At 38.4% G+C, this 15,165-nt stretch overlaps 1 protein-coding gene across 2 annotated transcripts in view; it reads left to right on the top strand.

The window, feature by feature from the left end:
* Positions 1-15,165, top strand: part of TEC (tec protein tyrosine kinase) — a 130,925-nt gene that overhangs the window by 110,194 nt on the left and 5,566 nt on the right. For both annotated transcript variants that reach the window (XM_024246119.3, XM_054553884.2), the window contains exons 10-15: positions 5,336-5,415; positions 6,583-6,716; positions 9,863-9,937; positions 10,674-10,845; positions 10,969-11,185; positions 14,823-14,887. In XM_024246119.3, coding sequence (XP_024101887.1) covers positions 5,336-5,415; positions 6,583-6,716; positions 9,863-9,937; positions 10,674-10,845; positions 10,969-11,185; positions 14,823-14,887 — 743 coding nt within the window. The remainder of the gene's footprint in view (positions 1-5,335; positions 5,416-6,582; positions 6,717-9,862; positions 9,938-10,673; positions 10,846-10,968; positions 11,186-14,822; positions 14,888-15,165) is intronic.

Below are 15,165 nucleotides of genomic sequence, written 5' to 3'. Positions count from 1 at the left end.
GAAAGCATTGTTTAAACACCTTGCTGCAGAACACCTTGATAAGTGGGGATCGAGCACTGGTCATCATTGCGGTTTCACTTCAAGGTTACATCACTCTTGCCTTGTAACAGGCTGTTTTCCTACATGCTACACCTTGAAACTGGCCCTTACAATTTCATATGCCCAAAGCCTTGGTAAAATAACCAGTGTGGTTATTGTAGCAGTGGTGTCCCCAGTGTGTCCTGTTACAAAAGAAAACATATTCTTATTGAACTTATGCAAGTAACTATATTGCCACAAAATAAGAATACTCACAAATAACTTCTAAATTTTGAAGAAATCAGGTAGAGAGAATAGTTAGTGCTTCAGTTTGGCTCTCAAAAGTATACTTTACTCAATTGCTGTAAGCTTTAAATAGTTCAAAACACACAAAAACACATTTTCTTGACTTTTCTTCAGAGTAGCAGCCTTCCACACAGGATGTTGTCCATTCACCTTGGAAGCGCCATCCACAAACCTAGCAACTCTTGGTTGGTCAGTTGAGAGCTGTTTATTGGGCACTGTAGAATCCAGCAGCTACTCACACAGTTCCAGAGTCAGTCTTTGGGTTAGAGAAGCCCCCCTGCTCATGAGTGTCTCCTCCTTGCACCCACCAGATAGCGTGATCCTGTATCAACCATTTCCATTTTATGATGGAACTCTTTTAGATACTGCTATCTCCGTTAGAGTGTTCCTCTGACATCACCTGAGACAGCATGGATATTTCAGGTGTCAAGATCATTTTATGTTCTTCAGTCATAGATGTAGCTATAGTTAGCATCCATAGCAAGGCATTAAATGCCCCTCTAGTAGAAGTTCTGTAGTCCAGAGTCCCAGTAGTTGTCACTGGGAGGTGCTAACTGGCCTTTGCCGTAAGACCTAGTAAACACTCAACAAAGGACTATCAAGTAGAAAATTTGTCCCTACCAGCATTCCAACTTGCTCTACGCTATGAGCTTGGGCAGTCATACTGGCTCCCATTTATCATGTCCAATTAATATTGCTTGAAGGGCAGATTTACATGCCCTGTGTTTTACAGTAGAAGAAACATTCCCGCGTCCGATACAATGTTCATTCCCATAAAACATTTAAAGGAGACACAGCTACTTTACATAAAGCCTGTTCAAACATTCCAACTTTCATAGTCTTATAAACCCTTATGATTTTATGTTTTAGTCCTAGGAACTTCTTTTCTCTACCTCCAGAACATTTTACCCTCTGTTGTGCAAAAGGCTTTAGGTTCTCAGCAGGAGGTTGAGCCAAGCGACCCTGGCCCTTTTGTCAGTCTTTATCTTGATTAGCCTGCTTCAGTTTTGCCCTGAAACAATTGTTGGTCAGCCTTATCATTATAATCTCTGTCTTTTAGCTTTTTAAGTTTCTACAGACTGGGGATATAGCAAACTAATTTTGGGCTCTTTAATGTTGGGGAACCAGCAGGGGCTTCTTTTGATCCATACAACCTTCAATAGTGTTGTATTAAGACCCTTGTTTTAACCCCATAAATTTCCATTTTATTCATTTGATTTTTTTAATAACCATCTAAAGATTTCTTCCCTGCTGGGACAAGTTCCATGACTCTTTCCTTTCTTTTTCTTCATTCTCTTTCTACCCATTTAGTTTTATCTATATCATTTTTTTCCTTCATTTTGAAACAACCTTTAAATAACCTCTAAACTAGAAAAAATTACTTTTTCTTAAGCAAAAACCATATCCTATCTTTTATGTAGCTTTCTTCACCAAAGACTCATCTTTCTTTCTTTCTTTATACACTGTGTATATAGAATTGTTTCTCTTACATCTAGTAGTTTTAATTACATACACTAACTACTATTATAATTCTTAGTGGTACTAATTTCCAGTAAAAAATCTAGGAAGTGATTAATTTTAATTAAGCTCACATACAAGTCAAGCAAGTGTCAAGAAGGTCACAGAAGCAGCAGTTTTATGACCTTAAGCAGAGACAACCTAAACCTGTCTGACCAGTAGATCTAGGCAAAATGTCTGAATTAAATTCTGAAGATGTTTCTATTTTATTTTACCAACAATTTAAAAACTAGTTTCATTTACGAAAGGTTTTCTTAGATCACATAGAAATGTCACACACACATAACACATATAGACATATAGGCATACAGGCACACAGGAGCAAACCTTACAGCTTTCATAAAGAATTGTCATTGCCAGCTTTCAGATAGTTTTCATTTTCCCTTTTGTTAGCACAGCATACCCTGTAGCAATTTATTTTTCATGCTGGAAGTAAAAATTCCTTTATCAAGTCCCGTGAAAACCTGAGCATAGATGGTTTACTTCATTCTTAATTCTTAGAGAAGCCCCTGGGGCTTTCCACTGACCACTACTAGGTTGTCCCTCCTGGTAAATTTCCTTCATTAGGCCAAACCTCTGTCACAGCCAGAATGATCCAGGCCATAAAGCTACAATTCCCTTGTGTATGCCTTGCATTATGAAGGCGTTGCTGCAGGGCTGGGTAGGTAGTAATGTCACTCATTTTTTTTCTGCTTCATTCCTGGCTAGGGAAATACCATCACCCACTGTGTCCCGCAGTTAGACCATCCAAGCAGCCAGGGGTTCCCTAGGTATTTATTTATTTTTTTTTAGCTAATTTATGCTGGAGGTTGCAAATTTTTTGTGTGTGAAAAATCAGACCTTGGTGATGACTTTGAGCAGTAGGATATAAATAACTCCCACAAGCTTAGTTTTCCAGTAATGAGCACTAGGCATAAATGGGTTAAAGGCTAATCAAGTGAAGCAGTGGGAGTAGAGAAGGAAAAAAGAAATCTGTAACTGGTTGTCATCGATTAGTAGTAAACACTACTGTGCTAGGACCAGCCAGTAGTTGGTTAAAGGTCTTTGCAATCTCTGAGTTCTGCAGCAGTGTATTCCCTGGCCGGGAGAGTCTCCTGTAGTGGCTCATCCTCATTTTGCTGCAGTTGTTGCACTTTCACTTTCCTTAGCATGAGGGGCAAGCTTACTCTAATGCTTTCTTCCTGATTGATCATTTGCTACCTTGACTTTTAGTACTTAAGTATTTCTTTTTTTTTTTTTGGCTTGAAGTTATTTTAAAATAATTTACATTGATATTACATAATGTCTTTTATAAATAAAGCGTTAATAGATGTTTAATTCCATTTAGAAATAAATGTGCTGAAATTGCTATACCTTTAAAAATAAATAAAATGAAAGGGTAAAATGTATAGAAGGAACTACTCTGTGCTGAGTAAGGGGACCTGGGACTACCTGTGACTTTTCTAGTCTACTTTTTGCATCTGTTAAGAAAAGGAGTTAGACTAGAAGATGATGTCTACAATTCTCTGCATTTCTGATTTAGTATTCTATTTAGTTATTGTTTCCAGCCTTTTAAACTCATGCTTTCTCATTTTCCCTCCTGCTTATTATCATGTGTCAAGATTTTGTTGAGTGCTTGTTTTTGTAGTTGATGTTAAAAAAATAATAGTAGGTGACTTTGCTTGATTCTAACTACACATAACCATGCCCACAGGATTCTTCCATGCCTCTCTGGAGACCCTACAGTGAGAGGCAGATGTAGGGGAGTGAGTAGCTAAATGGCAGCCTGGCGACCAAATCCTGGCTCTGCTACTTACTAGCTGCGTGACCTGGTGCAAATTACCCAGCCAGTCTTTCTGTTCTCATTTCCTTACCTGTGAAGTAATGTGGGAATAACAATAGTACCTATGTAATAGGACTGTTTTGATGATTAAATACGTTAGTATGCTAGAATATTAGAACAGAATAAATTTTCAATAAATAAGTGGGTTGCTGTTAGACTTTATTTATTTATTTATTTATTTATTTATTTATTTATTTATGATAGTATCTCTCTCTGTCTCCCAGGCTGGAGTGCAGTAGTGTGATCTCAGCTTACTGCAACCTCCGCTTCCGGGGTTCAAGTGATTCTCCTGCCTCAGACTCCCGAGTAGCTGGGATTACAGGCGCGCACCACCACGCCTGGCTAATTTTTAGTAAAGATGGGGTATTTTTAGTAGAGGTGGGGCATGTTGGCCAGGCTAGTCTTGAACTCCCGACCTCAACTGATCTGCCTGCCTTGGCCTCCGAAGGTGCTGGGATTATAGGCATAAGCCACTGTGCCCGGCCTCTGTTGTACTTTTTACTGACCAATTACAATTAGTATCCCTAATTGTTATCAGATATATTTGTGGAGCCTTATTTAATTCCATTGTTTTTCCTGTCAAGAAGAGTACAATTTATTTTATTTTTCAAGTAATAAAGGACACACTTCATTTTAAAGCAATTTAAATACTAGAGATTGATGGTAGTGTTACTGGACAGAGAGGTATTTGAGGTTCGTAGGGTCTATTTCTTGCTTTTCAGCTTGGAACCTGAGAAAGATTTGACCTTTAGTGCTTTAGCATTGTTTCCAACTATTGATTTTCTCTGTTTAAGTTATTTGTGCCTCGATCTCTCCTTTTGTAAAGGCTGATATTTGGCTGGGTGTGTTGGCTCACGCCTGTAATCCCAGCACTTTGGTAGATCAAGGCGGGTGGATCACTGGGGGTCAGAAGTTCGAAACCAAGCTGTCCAACATGGTGAAACCCCAGCTCTACTGAAAATACAAAAATTAGCTGAACATGGTGGTGCATGCCTGTAATTCCAGCTACTCGGGAGGCTGAGGCAGGAGAATTGCTTGAACCCAGGAAGTGGAGATTGCAGTGAGCCGAGATCGCGCCACTGCACTCCAGCCTGGGCAACAGTGTGAGACTCTGTCTCAGAAAAAAAAGACTGATATTTAACTTCAACTTCTAGAGAATTAAGAATTTTTAAATTCATTCTTATAAACAGCACTGAGACATTTATAGGAAAATTCAATGTGGATTGAAAATCGTACTGAGTCAGGAATCAAAGCTGATAACAAATACAAAAAAATGTATGAAATGAAACCCAATCATTAAGAAATACATTTTTCCATGACATATTTCCTACATGTCCAGGCCTTACAGGAATTGCAAAATCTTGTCTCTCAGTTCTGGAAGGGCACTGAGAGATTATCTGATTGAAATGTCTCACCATTCGTGAGGATTTGTGATTGTGGGGAATTGAGTGTGATTTCTTGAACTACTCTCCTAGCGCAGTAATTCGAAGTACAAAGTCACGTGGGTGGGAGAAACCAAGGGGCCCTACTGGTAAGTTGTGCTTCTTCAAGGCATTTTTTCTGGGAAAGAAGAATAATCATAAAATTATAATATTAGGTTCTTTAGTCTTCTCCATGGCAATGCTATTAGTAATTAGAGTAAAAAATTTTTTTTCTGAACTTGGATTTTAGGATAAAGAAGGTGGTTTTATGGTAAGGGATTCCAGTCAACCAGGCTTGTACACAGTCTCCCTTTATACCAAGTTTGGAGGGTGAGTAATCCTGCCATTTTTTTTTTTTTTATAATTTAGAGTTTTTGCATGAACTTCCTATGTAGTTTATATGGATTCCTAATTTTCATAAAAATATGCAGCATTTCACCATTAAAAAGAAAACCTGAACTTGATTTCTAAAGTGTATATACTGTTTTTTGTATTTATATTTTCAGTAATTTTCCCTCTAGTTTTTCATATATATTTGTTGAGTATGGCTATAATAACTTTAGTAACATTCAACAAACATTTATAGTGAACTGTGCTGGTCACTAAGGATAAAAACATGAGCAAAGGAGGCAGAGACCCTGCCCACCAGTAAGTTAGTAGGTGCTGCAGCCCAGTAACAGACAGTGATGGTAGTAAGTGCCATGTGGGAGGGTAATGTGTGTGTGTGGCAGGTTTGGGGATGGGGGATGGTACACAGCCCAGGCACATCTTGAGTTAGTCATGAACGCTCTCCCAAGTGACATCCAGGCTGAGACCTGATAGGCAAGCGGGAAAAACTTGGAGGGAGGAGACGGAGTGTTTCTGACCCAGGAAATTGCCTGGACCTAGAGGGGAGAGAGTATATGGTGAGTTCAAGGCACTGAAAAGTATGTTGTAGCTGTGTGGTAGAATGGGAGCACAGAGTGAAAGGAGGAGAGAGAAGCCTCGGAGTTGAAGCAGAGGCAAGTTCATGTCAATGTCAGTGAGTCTGAGCTTTACCCTAAGAGCAACAGGAGTCATCTTGAAAGTATTTTTAGCAAGAGAGGACTAGAGAAGATCTGTGCTCTAGAAAGGTACCTCAAGTTGAATATTTAAAAGTCTAATTTATTCACTATTGGCGATTTAAGTGTTCTAGGCATTTGTAAGTTTATGCAACAGCAGGAACAAAAAGCAGTAGCTGCTAATAGCTATTTTAAGACTTCCAACTGTTGTTAAATGGAATTCATAAATGTTCTCTTTCAAAATCTCATGCAAAGGGCCAAGTATGTTTTCAGTGAGTACTTTAAAAACTTTGACATGCTAATATGAAAGACGAAGCTAAGAAGAACAAGGGGAAAGTAAAATTTGTGCCAGGAATAGACGGGATCGAGACCCTGTGGTTGCCCTTGTAGAAAACATCTTAAGAATGAAGTTCTGTTATTTCAACTTGGTTCTGACACATTTTGATTTTTGTTCTAGAGAAGGTTCATCGGGTTTCAGGCATTATCATATAAAGGAAACAACAACATCTCCAAAGAAGTATTACCTAGCTGAAAAACATGCTTTTGGCTCCATTCCTGAGATTATTGAATATCATAAGCACAATGCAGCAGGTAAGTGAGCTGTGAAAACCTACTTCGAATATAAGGTAGTGATTAAAATGATCAGGTAGTGTGATTAATTCCTTGAGCAGTTTTATTTTATAGTTAGTTCATTGTAGAATGTGGTTGATTTAAAATTACTGCATATTAAAGGAATGATACATACAAGGAAAAATTAGAAATAATATCAAGTTTTATAAAAAGCTCTATCTTGACCTTAGGACATGAGTTATTCCAGTGGTATATAATAAATGTTCACATTACATTTATACACTGTTGGTGGGAGTGTAAATTAGTTCCGCCATTGTGGAAGACAGTGTGATGATTCCTCAAAGACCTAAAGACAGAAGCACCATTCAACCCAGCAATCCCATTACTGGGTATATACCCAAAGGAATATGAATCATCCTATTATAAAGACACATGCATATGGGTGTTCATTGCAGCACTATTCATAATAGCAAAGACATGGAATCAACCTAAATGTCCATCAGTGATAGACAGGATAAAGAAAATCTGGTACATATACACCATGGAATCTGTGAAACCATAAAAGAGGAATGAGATCATGTCCTTTGCAGGGACATGGATGGAGCTGGAGGCCATTATCCTTAGCTAAATAACACAGGAACAGAAAACCAAATACCACATGGTCTCTCTTGTAAGTGGAAGCTAAATAACAGGAATACATGGACACATAGAGGGGAACAACACACACTGGAGTCTTTTGGAGGGTAGAGGTTGGGAGGACGAAGAGGATCAGGAAAAACAACTAATGGGTACTAGGCTTAATACCTGGGTAATGAAATAATCTGTACAACAGACTCCCATGACACAAGTTTACCCATGTAACAAATTTGCACTTGTAACCCTGAACTTAAAAGTTAAAAAAGTTCACATTTATGTGGTATATATGTCCTTGATACTAAAGTCCAAGATATGTCTATTTCAGAATAGTCACAGAAGGTGCCAGATAAGTCAGGATTCAGTCCTATGCTATAGGTTTCCAGAGACTAGAGTAATCATGTCCCACAAGTTAACCATCTTGAATCTCTGGTACACTTACCACCAGAGTGGGAACAAACTGAATACCAAAAAATAACAGAAACCACATTCATGAAAATTAAAGTTCCACAGGATTATATAGAAAGATTTCCAGCCTTTGACTTTAAAAATGTAACTGGGCAGGGATAGCCCAGTGCTTCATCCAACTTATGAAAAATTTTGAAATTTTATTGAAGGCACCCTTTGCAAAGCCTATTATTTTGTGACTGTTTACTTTTTTTTCAGATAATAGTAACAGTTATTTAGATAAAATTTACAACTATAAAGCTCACCCATTTAAAGTATACAATTCAGTGGTTTTTAGTATATTTACAGAGTTGTGCCAACTATCAGCATAATCTAATTTTTTTAAAGAACATTGTCATCATCCCAAGAAGAAATCTTGTATCAAATAATTGTCATCCCATCCCCCTTCACCAGCCCAGCCCCAGGCAACCATTAACCTACTTTCTGTCTCTCTTATAGATTTGCCTATTCTGGACATTTCATATAAATGGAATTATACAATATGTGGTCTTCCGTGACTAGCTTCTCTGACTTAACTGTTTTTGACGTTGTCATGTTGTAGTATGTAGATGTATTCCATTCCCTTTTTTAAAAACATACATCACGAGTTTATTGAAATAATCAGATAATATAAACAAAATGAACAGGGCTTGACACATAGTAATTGCACAATAACTTCTACCTGTTACTGAGTTACAACCCAGAGCCAAACACAATATTTGTGGAACGCTTAGGTTCTCAGGCCAGCATACAAGTCTACATTTAACTCTTAAATAAAATAACAGTTTCAAATTGAGTATAATAATGCTAAATGGTGAGACAGGATCAACCCCTCTACCTCCAAGTATAGGGGGATTATCTTACCATCCACCTGTTGTATTAGAAAGTCATGCTTCATCTACTTATGGAAGCCAAGACACAGCCTAGATATGTACAAACTATAGATATAATGATGTTAAGGAAAAAAATTGCTGACAATATCACTAGGGATTCTAGACAATGTAAATTACCATTAATGTTTATTGCTGTGATGGACTTCCTGAACACATTGTTAGAAATTGGTTTGTGGCCAGATATACAAATAATTCATTGTATGGATTTTGTTTATTATTCATCAGTTGATGGACATTTGGGTTGTTTCCACATTTGTTCTCTTATGAATAATGCTTCTATAAACAGTTGTGTACCAGTTTTTGCGTGGAAATATGTTTTCATTTCTTTTGGGTATTTACCTAGTTATGGGTATGCTGCATCGTATGATAACTCTGTGTTTAACATTTCAGGAACTGATTTCATATCAATTTATATCTCATTCTGTTGTTTTCTTTTTTGGTGTTTTTGCTCCCTAATTTTTTCTTCCGTGTTCCTGTATAAGTTTTATTCTTCACCGTCATCTCAATTCATTCAACAAACATATATCAAGTGCCTACTGCATGCCAGAAACAGAGCCAGGCTTTGGGGAGACTGTGGTGGACTAGGTGTAGTCACTGATCCTGATTTTCCCAGACCCTACCACTTGCGGGGAGACAGAGAAGTACATAACGATTTTGAATTGCTTTGAGATATCTTGTAGTAGAGGAAATACAGAGTGCTATGGGTGTTTATGGAAGAGACACCTGCTGTTTCTTATTTAGCGCTGTATGCTACTTGGGTTAAAAGATCCACACTGATTTCCAGTAGTTGGTATTCCCAGTTGTTGCTATCCTAGAGCCCGATTTTTATGCTAAGATTGCTAATACTGAGTCATGTCGGGTGAATAACTTTCATTTTTAGCAGACTAATATAATTCCCTTTCATAGTTCAGCTCTCATATTGGAAAAGAACACGAAATAACTGTTAGAAACCTTTTAACATCCTTTAAAATATTTGAAAAAAGAGAAAGCTAGCATGGTGCCTGTTAAACACTGTAGTATTTAAAAGAAAATGTTTGTTGAATGAATAAAAGCATATAGCACAGTGCTGTATGTACACACAGAGGATGCAGTAAATGAATAAATGATGAATTTTCTAAGTGAGTTTCCTGTAGCATGTGACCAAGCAGAATGATTGTGAATGAGTTTGACTGCAACGCTTTCTTTGATTATTAGGACTTGTCACCCGGCTTCGGTACCCAGTTAGTGTGAAAGGGAAGAATGCACCCACCACTGCAGGATTCAGCTATGGTAACTCTTATTTTGTGGTTGCATGGCTAATTTTCCTTGAAAAGAATCCATTGTCATAAGATAAATTTGGATGTGTACTATTTCACGTACTGGAACTGTTTTTATAAGTTTATAGTATAGGTTTTTAGATAATTATACTTAAAACCATAGCAGCCTAGGTATTCTATTTTTATCATTATTCATAATTCCATAGAAAACTTTCTGTCAGTGAAAAATAAGCATTATCATGTTAACATCTAAAATAAATCAGAGCCCTTCCTGGTTCTCACTAGCTTTATTGGTTACAAGAACGTGAGTAAGGATGGAGGTAAGAAAGAAAGCTTCCAACTTAATTGTCTTTGTTGCTTCTGGCAAAAGCCTTTAAAACAGCAGATTAGATTATTTCCAACTTGATGGAATTGAAAAAGAAAAAAAAAAAAACCTGAGAAGGAAGAGTGGTAAAGAAGGAAGTGTTTGTTTGACAAAAGTACCTTTAACTTTCAGGCTATATTATTATTAGCTTGTTATGCAGAATTGTCTTGCCTTCTTCATTTCATGTTGGTTAGAAGGGATTCATCCTCCCCACCTTTGGCAGTTCAGATGCAGGTTTCAAGTCTGTTCTGTGTTTTACCAGGAATTATTACAGTGTTATCCAGTAATTTTGAGGTTGATCTTGGTTATAGGTTCTTTTTCCCCTCTCTGATTCATGCTACGTTTTCCTTTTTAAATATGAACACTTTCCCTTTCTGTCCTGCAGAGAAATGGGAGATTAACCCTTCAGAGCTGACCTTTATGAGGGAATTGGGAAGTGGACTGTTTGGAGTGGTGAGGCTTGGCAAATGGCGAGCCCAGTACAAAGTCGCAATCAAAGCTATTCGGGAAGGTGCAATGTGCGAGGAGGACTTTATAGAAGAAGCTAAAGTGATGATGTAAGTTGCTATCATCTTTCTGGCTCACCTTTTTGTATTAAAAAGTGGCCCCTCTTTTTGTATTAAAAAGAAACTTGGTAGTTTCTTTTCCTGTAGTAACTATATATATGTCTTCCTTCCCAGGAAACTGACACACCCGAAGTTAGTGCAGCTTTATGGTGTATGCACCCAGCAGAAACCAATATACATTGTTACCGAGTTCATGGAAAGGGGCTGCCTTCTGAATTTCCTCCGACAGAGACAAGGTCATTTCAGTAGAGACGTGCTGCTGAGCATGTGTCAGGATGTGTGTGAAGGGATGGAGTATCTGGAGAGAAACAGCTTCATCCACAGAGATCTGGTAACCCTAGCCACCCATATTCCCACTCATTGGCTGAATTCCTTTGTAACACTGGCTCAGCAAATGTGCAATGATGTATTGATAGCCAATTTTTGTTCTAACAGTCTTTCACCATTATTTTTAAAGTTGGTAAATTTAACTTGCCCTGTAATTTTAAAGGAAAGATCTTTATTCATTCTAATGATTTACCTAGTTAATATCTCCAAGCAAGTTTCCATGTTTTAATTTTTTGATCTCCATAAGAATCCCATGAGATAACTACTCACAGTGGATTCTCTTACCATCACTCTTGTACAGATGAGAAAATTAGCTTCAGGGAAGTCAAAAGGCTCGCCTACTGTGATAAATAGGGAAATTGGGGTTGGCCTTGACTTTCTAACTAGATCCCAAGTTCTTTTCCACCTCACACACTATAAACAGAAACTATAAGAGAAATCCTTTGGATTTTTAAAAGATCTCTCAAATCACTGGGAAAACATGGAGGTTCATGTTAACTTCTCAAAATGCCAGAAAAAGAAATCTGTTACCAGTTCTGAATTATGATGGAGACAATTTTTCCCTTCTCACCTGTTCTCACTCTCTCCTCCGTTCTTCTTTTCCTTCTGTTTTTCTTCTCTACCTGTTCTTTACAAATGCTTTCAGCATATCAGTAGCACTCTGTCCCCTGAAAATAATCAGCTGAAAATGTCTGTTTTCAGAATATCAGTAGCACTGTCTGTCCCCTGGAAATAATTGTTTCACCAAGAAGAGTGTAATTTTCATTTGGGACTTTCTCCCATATTTTAGTTTTAGCTTTCTAGTGATAAAGCATGGACACATTTCTTTTAGAAAGCAGAAAAACTTAAAAAAAATTTTTTTTTCCTTTGAGACAGGTCTCAGTTTGTCTTCCAGGCTGGAGTGCAGTGGCGCAATCTTGGCTCACTGCAGCCTCAACCTCCTGGGTTCAAGCGATCCTCCTGCCTCAGCCCCCAAGTAGCTGAGACTATAGGCATGTGCCACCATGCTTGACTAATTTTTGTAGAGATGGGGTTTCGCCGTGTTGCTCAGACTGGTCTCAAACTCTTTAGCTTAAGCAATCTGCCTACCTCAGCCTCCCAAGTACTAGGATTACAGGTGTGAGCCACTGCACCTGGCCTTAGCAAAACATTTTTTAAAGTTAACAGTCACCTTAGACAGACATTGTTCTGATAAGTATTTTACAAGTAAACTTGTTTAATCATAATTCTGGGAAGTAGATTTTCTTATTATTCCCTTTTTACAGATGAGGAAACCGAGGTGCAAATAGGATAAAATAACTTCCAAAGGGGAAGTAAATTGTAGAGCCAGGATTTGAACCCAGGGAGTTTGGCTCTAAAGTCCCTACTTAACTACTATGCTATGCTCTCTAGAATTAAAACATATTAGAGAATTGAAGATTTGGAGATGGAATACTTGATTTCCTAGGTGTGTTTTGGGATACTTACCTTATCTTAAATTCAGTTTCTGTGTCTGTAAATTGTGGGTTATAATGTTGTTTTGCTTCCAAGACTGTTTCAAAGGTCACATTATTTGACTGGGGCAAAGGGCTTTGTAAAATAGACATGCTGTAGATAACATCAGTTATTGTTATCATTATGTCAGGGATGATGAAGAACATCTCTGTCAGCTGAAACTTGTGAACTAAGAACTAAGAACAAAATAGATGTCCTTATAAAACTGATAAAAACCGAGTATCTGTGTGGGTGTGGCAGATTACACCTGTCCACACAGACGATGTTTTGGCAAAAACGATTCTTATATTTCTGTGCCTATGATATTGGTATTACTATGGTAGGTTTGTGTCACCCCTTATGGGAAACTTTGGATGCTCTTGTCTCCTTGGTAAAGAATCCTGTTGACCATCCAGTGCAGGCATTGTGGAGTTGTGAAGTGTTTTCGTAGGAAGATGCAGGCAGTGCAGGGAATGGACATTAAGTCTCACTTTATAAGACCCTTAAAATGCACTCAGCAAGAAGGAACCTCATATAAGTGGAACTGCCACATAGAGAAAATAGAATTATGAACAGTCAGGAAGCAAAACATATTTTGGTCTATGGGTTATGGTATTAAAAACATCATTGGCCAGGTGTGGTGGCTCATGCCTGTAATCCCAGCACTTTTGGAGGCCGAGGCGGGCGGATCACGAGGTCAAGAGATCGAGACCATCCTGGCAAACATGGTGAAACCCTGTCTCTACTAAAAATACGAAAAAAATTAGCCAGGCATGGTGGCAGACGCCTGTAGTCCCAGCTACTCGGGAGGCTGAGGCAGAAGAATCACTTGAACCCAGGAGGTACAGGCTGCAGTGAGCCAAGATCGCACCACTGGACTGCAGCCTGGTGACAGAGCGAGACTCAGTCTCAAAAATAAAAAATAAAAAAATTTAAAAAAAAATTCATGTCTTCCTTCCAAGAAATACCACGTCTTTCTATCAAACTGTTTTCTTGAACCTTGTAACCTTGAAGAACATGGAAGAAAATATAAATTAAATAATCCACAATTGTATTTGACCAGTTTTGTACATCATGTTGTAATATACTGGGAACATAAATGGAAAAGCAAACTGTATTTTCACATAGCTGTTATTTTTGAGACGGAGTCTTGCTCTGTCACCCAGGCTGGAGTGCAGTGGCACGATCTCTGCTCAGTGCAACCTCCACCTCCCGGGTTCCAGCAATTCTTCTGCCTCCAGTCCTAGGTAGCTGGGACTACAGTTGTGTGCCACCACACTTGGCTAATTTTTTTTGTATTTTTAGTAGAGACGGGGTTTTGTCATGTTGGCCAGGCTGGTCTCGAACTCCTGACCTCAAGTTATCCACCCTCCTTGGCCTCCCAAAATGTTGGAATTGCAGGCGTGAGCTACTGCACCCAGCCTGTTCTTTGACTGGGAGGAGATGACCAATCACTGAGCAGAAATATTGGATAAGAGGTTGGTCGCCCATCATTTTGATGGTTGTGTGTTATTAAGCTCACCTAGTGAGAACTGGATTGAGGACTTCAAGAGATGTTCTCATTGTCAGTAAGAAAATTGGATAGTTTAATAAGAACAGGTCTGGGAGGGAGAAAAGTGAGTTGACCCTTCTATTAGCCCTTGTTTAAGAATGACAGTTGGCCGGTGTGGTTGCCCCTAACACTGGGGGAGGCCGAGGCGGATGGATGAGGTCAGGAGATCAAGAGCAGCCTGGCCAACAAATACAATAATTAGCTGGCTGTGGTGGTGGGTGCCTGTAATCCCAGCTACTCTGGAGGCTGGGGCAGAAGAATCACTTGAAACTGGAAGGTGGAGGTTGCAGTGAGCCAAGATTGTGCCACTGCACTCCAGCCTGGGTGACAGAGGCAGACTCTGTCTCAAAAAAAAAAAAAAAAAAAAAGACAATTGGTGAAGATTATGTAATCATTACTTATTGCAAATACAACTTTCTGACCTGCCTTTCTATTCATTTTTTCGAATACACAATGGAAATACTTCCATAGGGGTAAAAACAACTTATTGAAGGATGTTTCCACTCTCTGCAAATGTTGACTAGGTTAACTAAATTTAATATAAATAGAACTTACATTTTCCTACTTAAATGGTAGAATTTTTAAACTAATATACCATCATAATGTTGTTTTCCAGGCTGCCAGAAATTGTCTAGTAAGTGAGGCGGGAGTTGTAAAAGTATCTGATTTTGGAATGGCCAGGTATGTCCAAGTATACGTGGTTTTAGGTGATGTTTGCGTTTTTTTTGGTGGAATTAATAAGGGTGGGAATAATTTGCACTGATGAAGCAGAAAGGAAATCTTGTTAACTGGTTCTCAGATTAAATTAAGTATATATTGTGATGGTAGTAATTCTCTCCACTAGGTGGTAGTATAGCCTGTTAAATACACTATATTTCCTGGTGGGGATTAGATTTCTAGTATCTTTTGTTTTCACAAAAACATATTTGGTGGTGAGGTTCTTAGTATGTCCATGTCTG

The sequence above is a fragment of the Pongo abelii genome, chromosome 3, assembly GCF_028885655.2.
Source record: "Pongo abelii isolate AG06213 chromosome 3, NHGRI_mPonAbe1-v2.0_pri, whole genome shotgun sequence".
NCBI lineage: Eukaryota > Metazoa > Chordata > Mammalia > Primates > Hominidae > Pongo > Pongo abelii.
The sequence above is the reverse complement of the archived record's forward strand: the minus strand, read 5'-3'. Positions and strand labels throughout refer to the sequence as shown.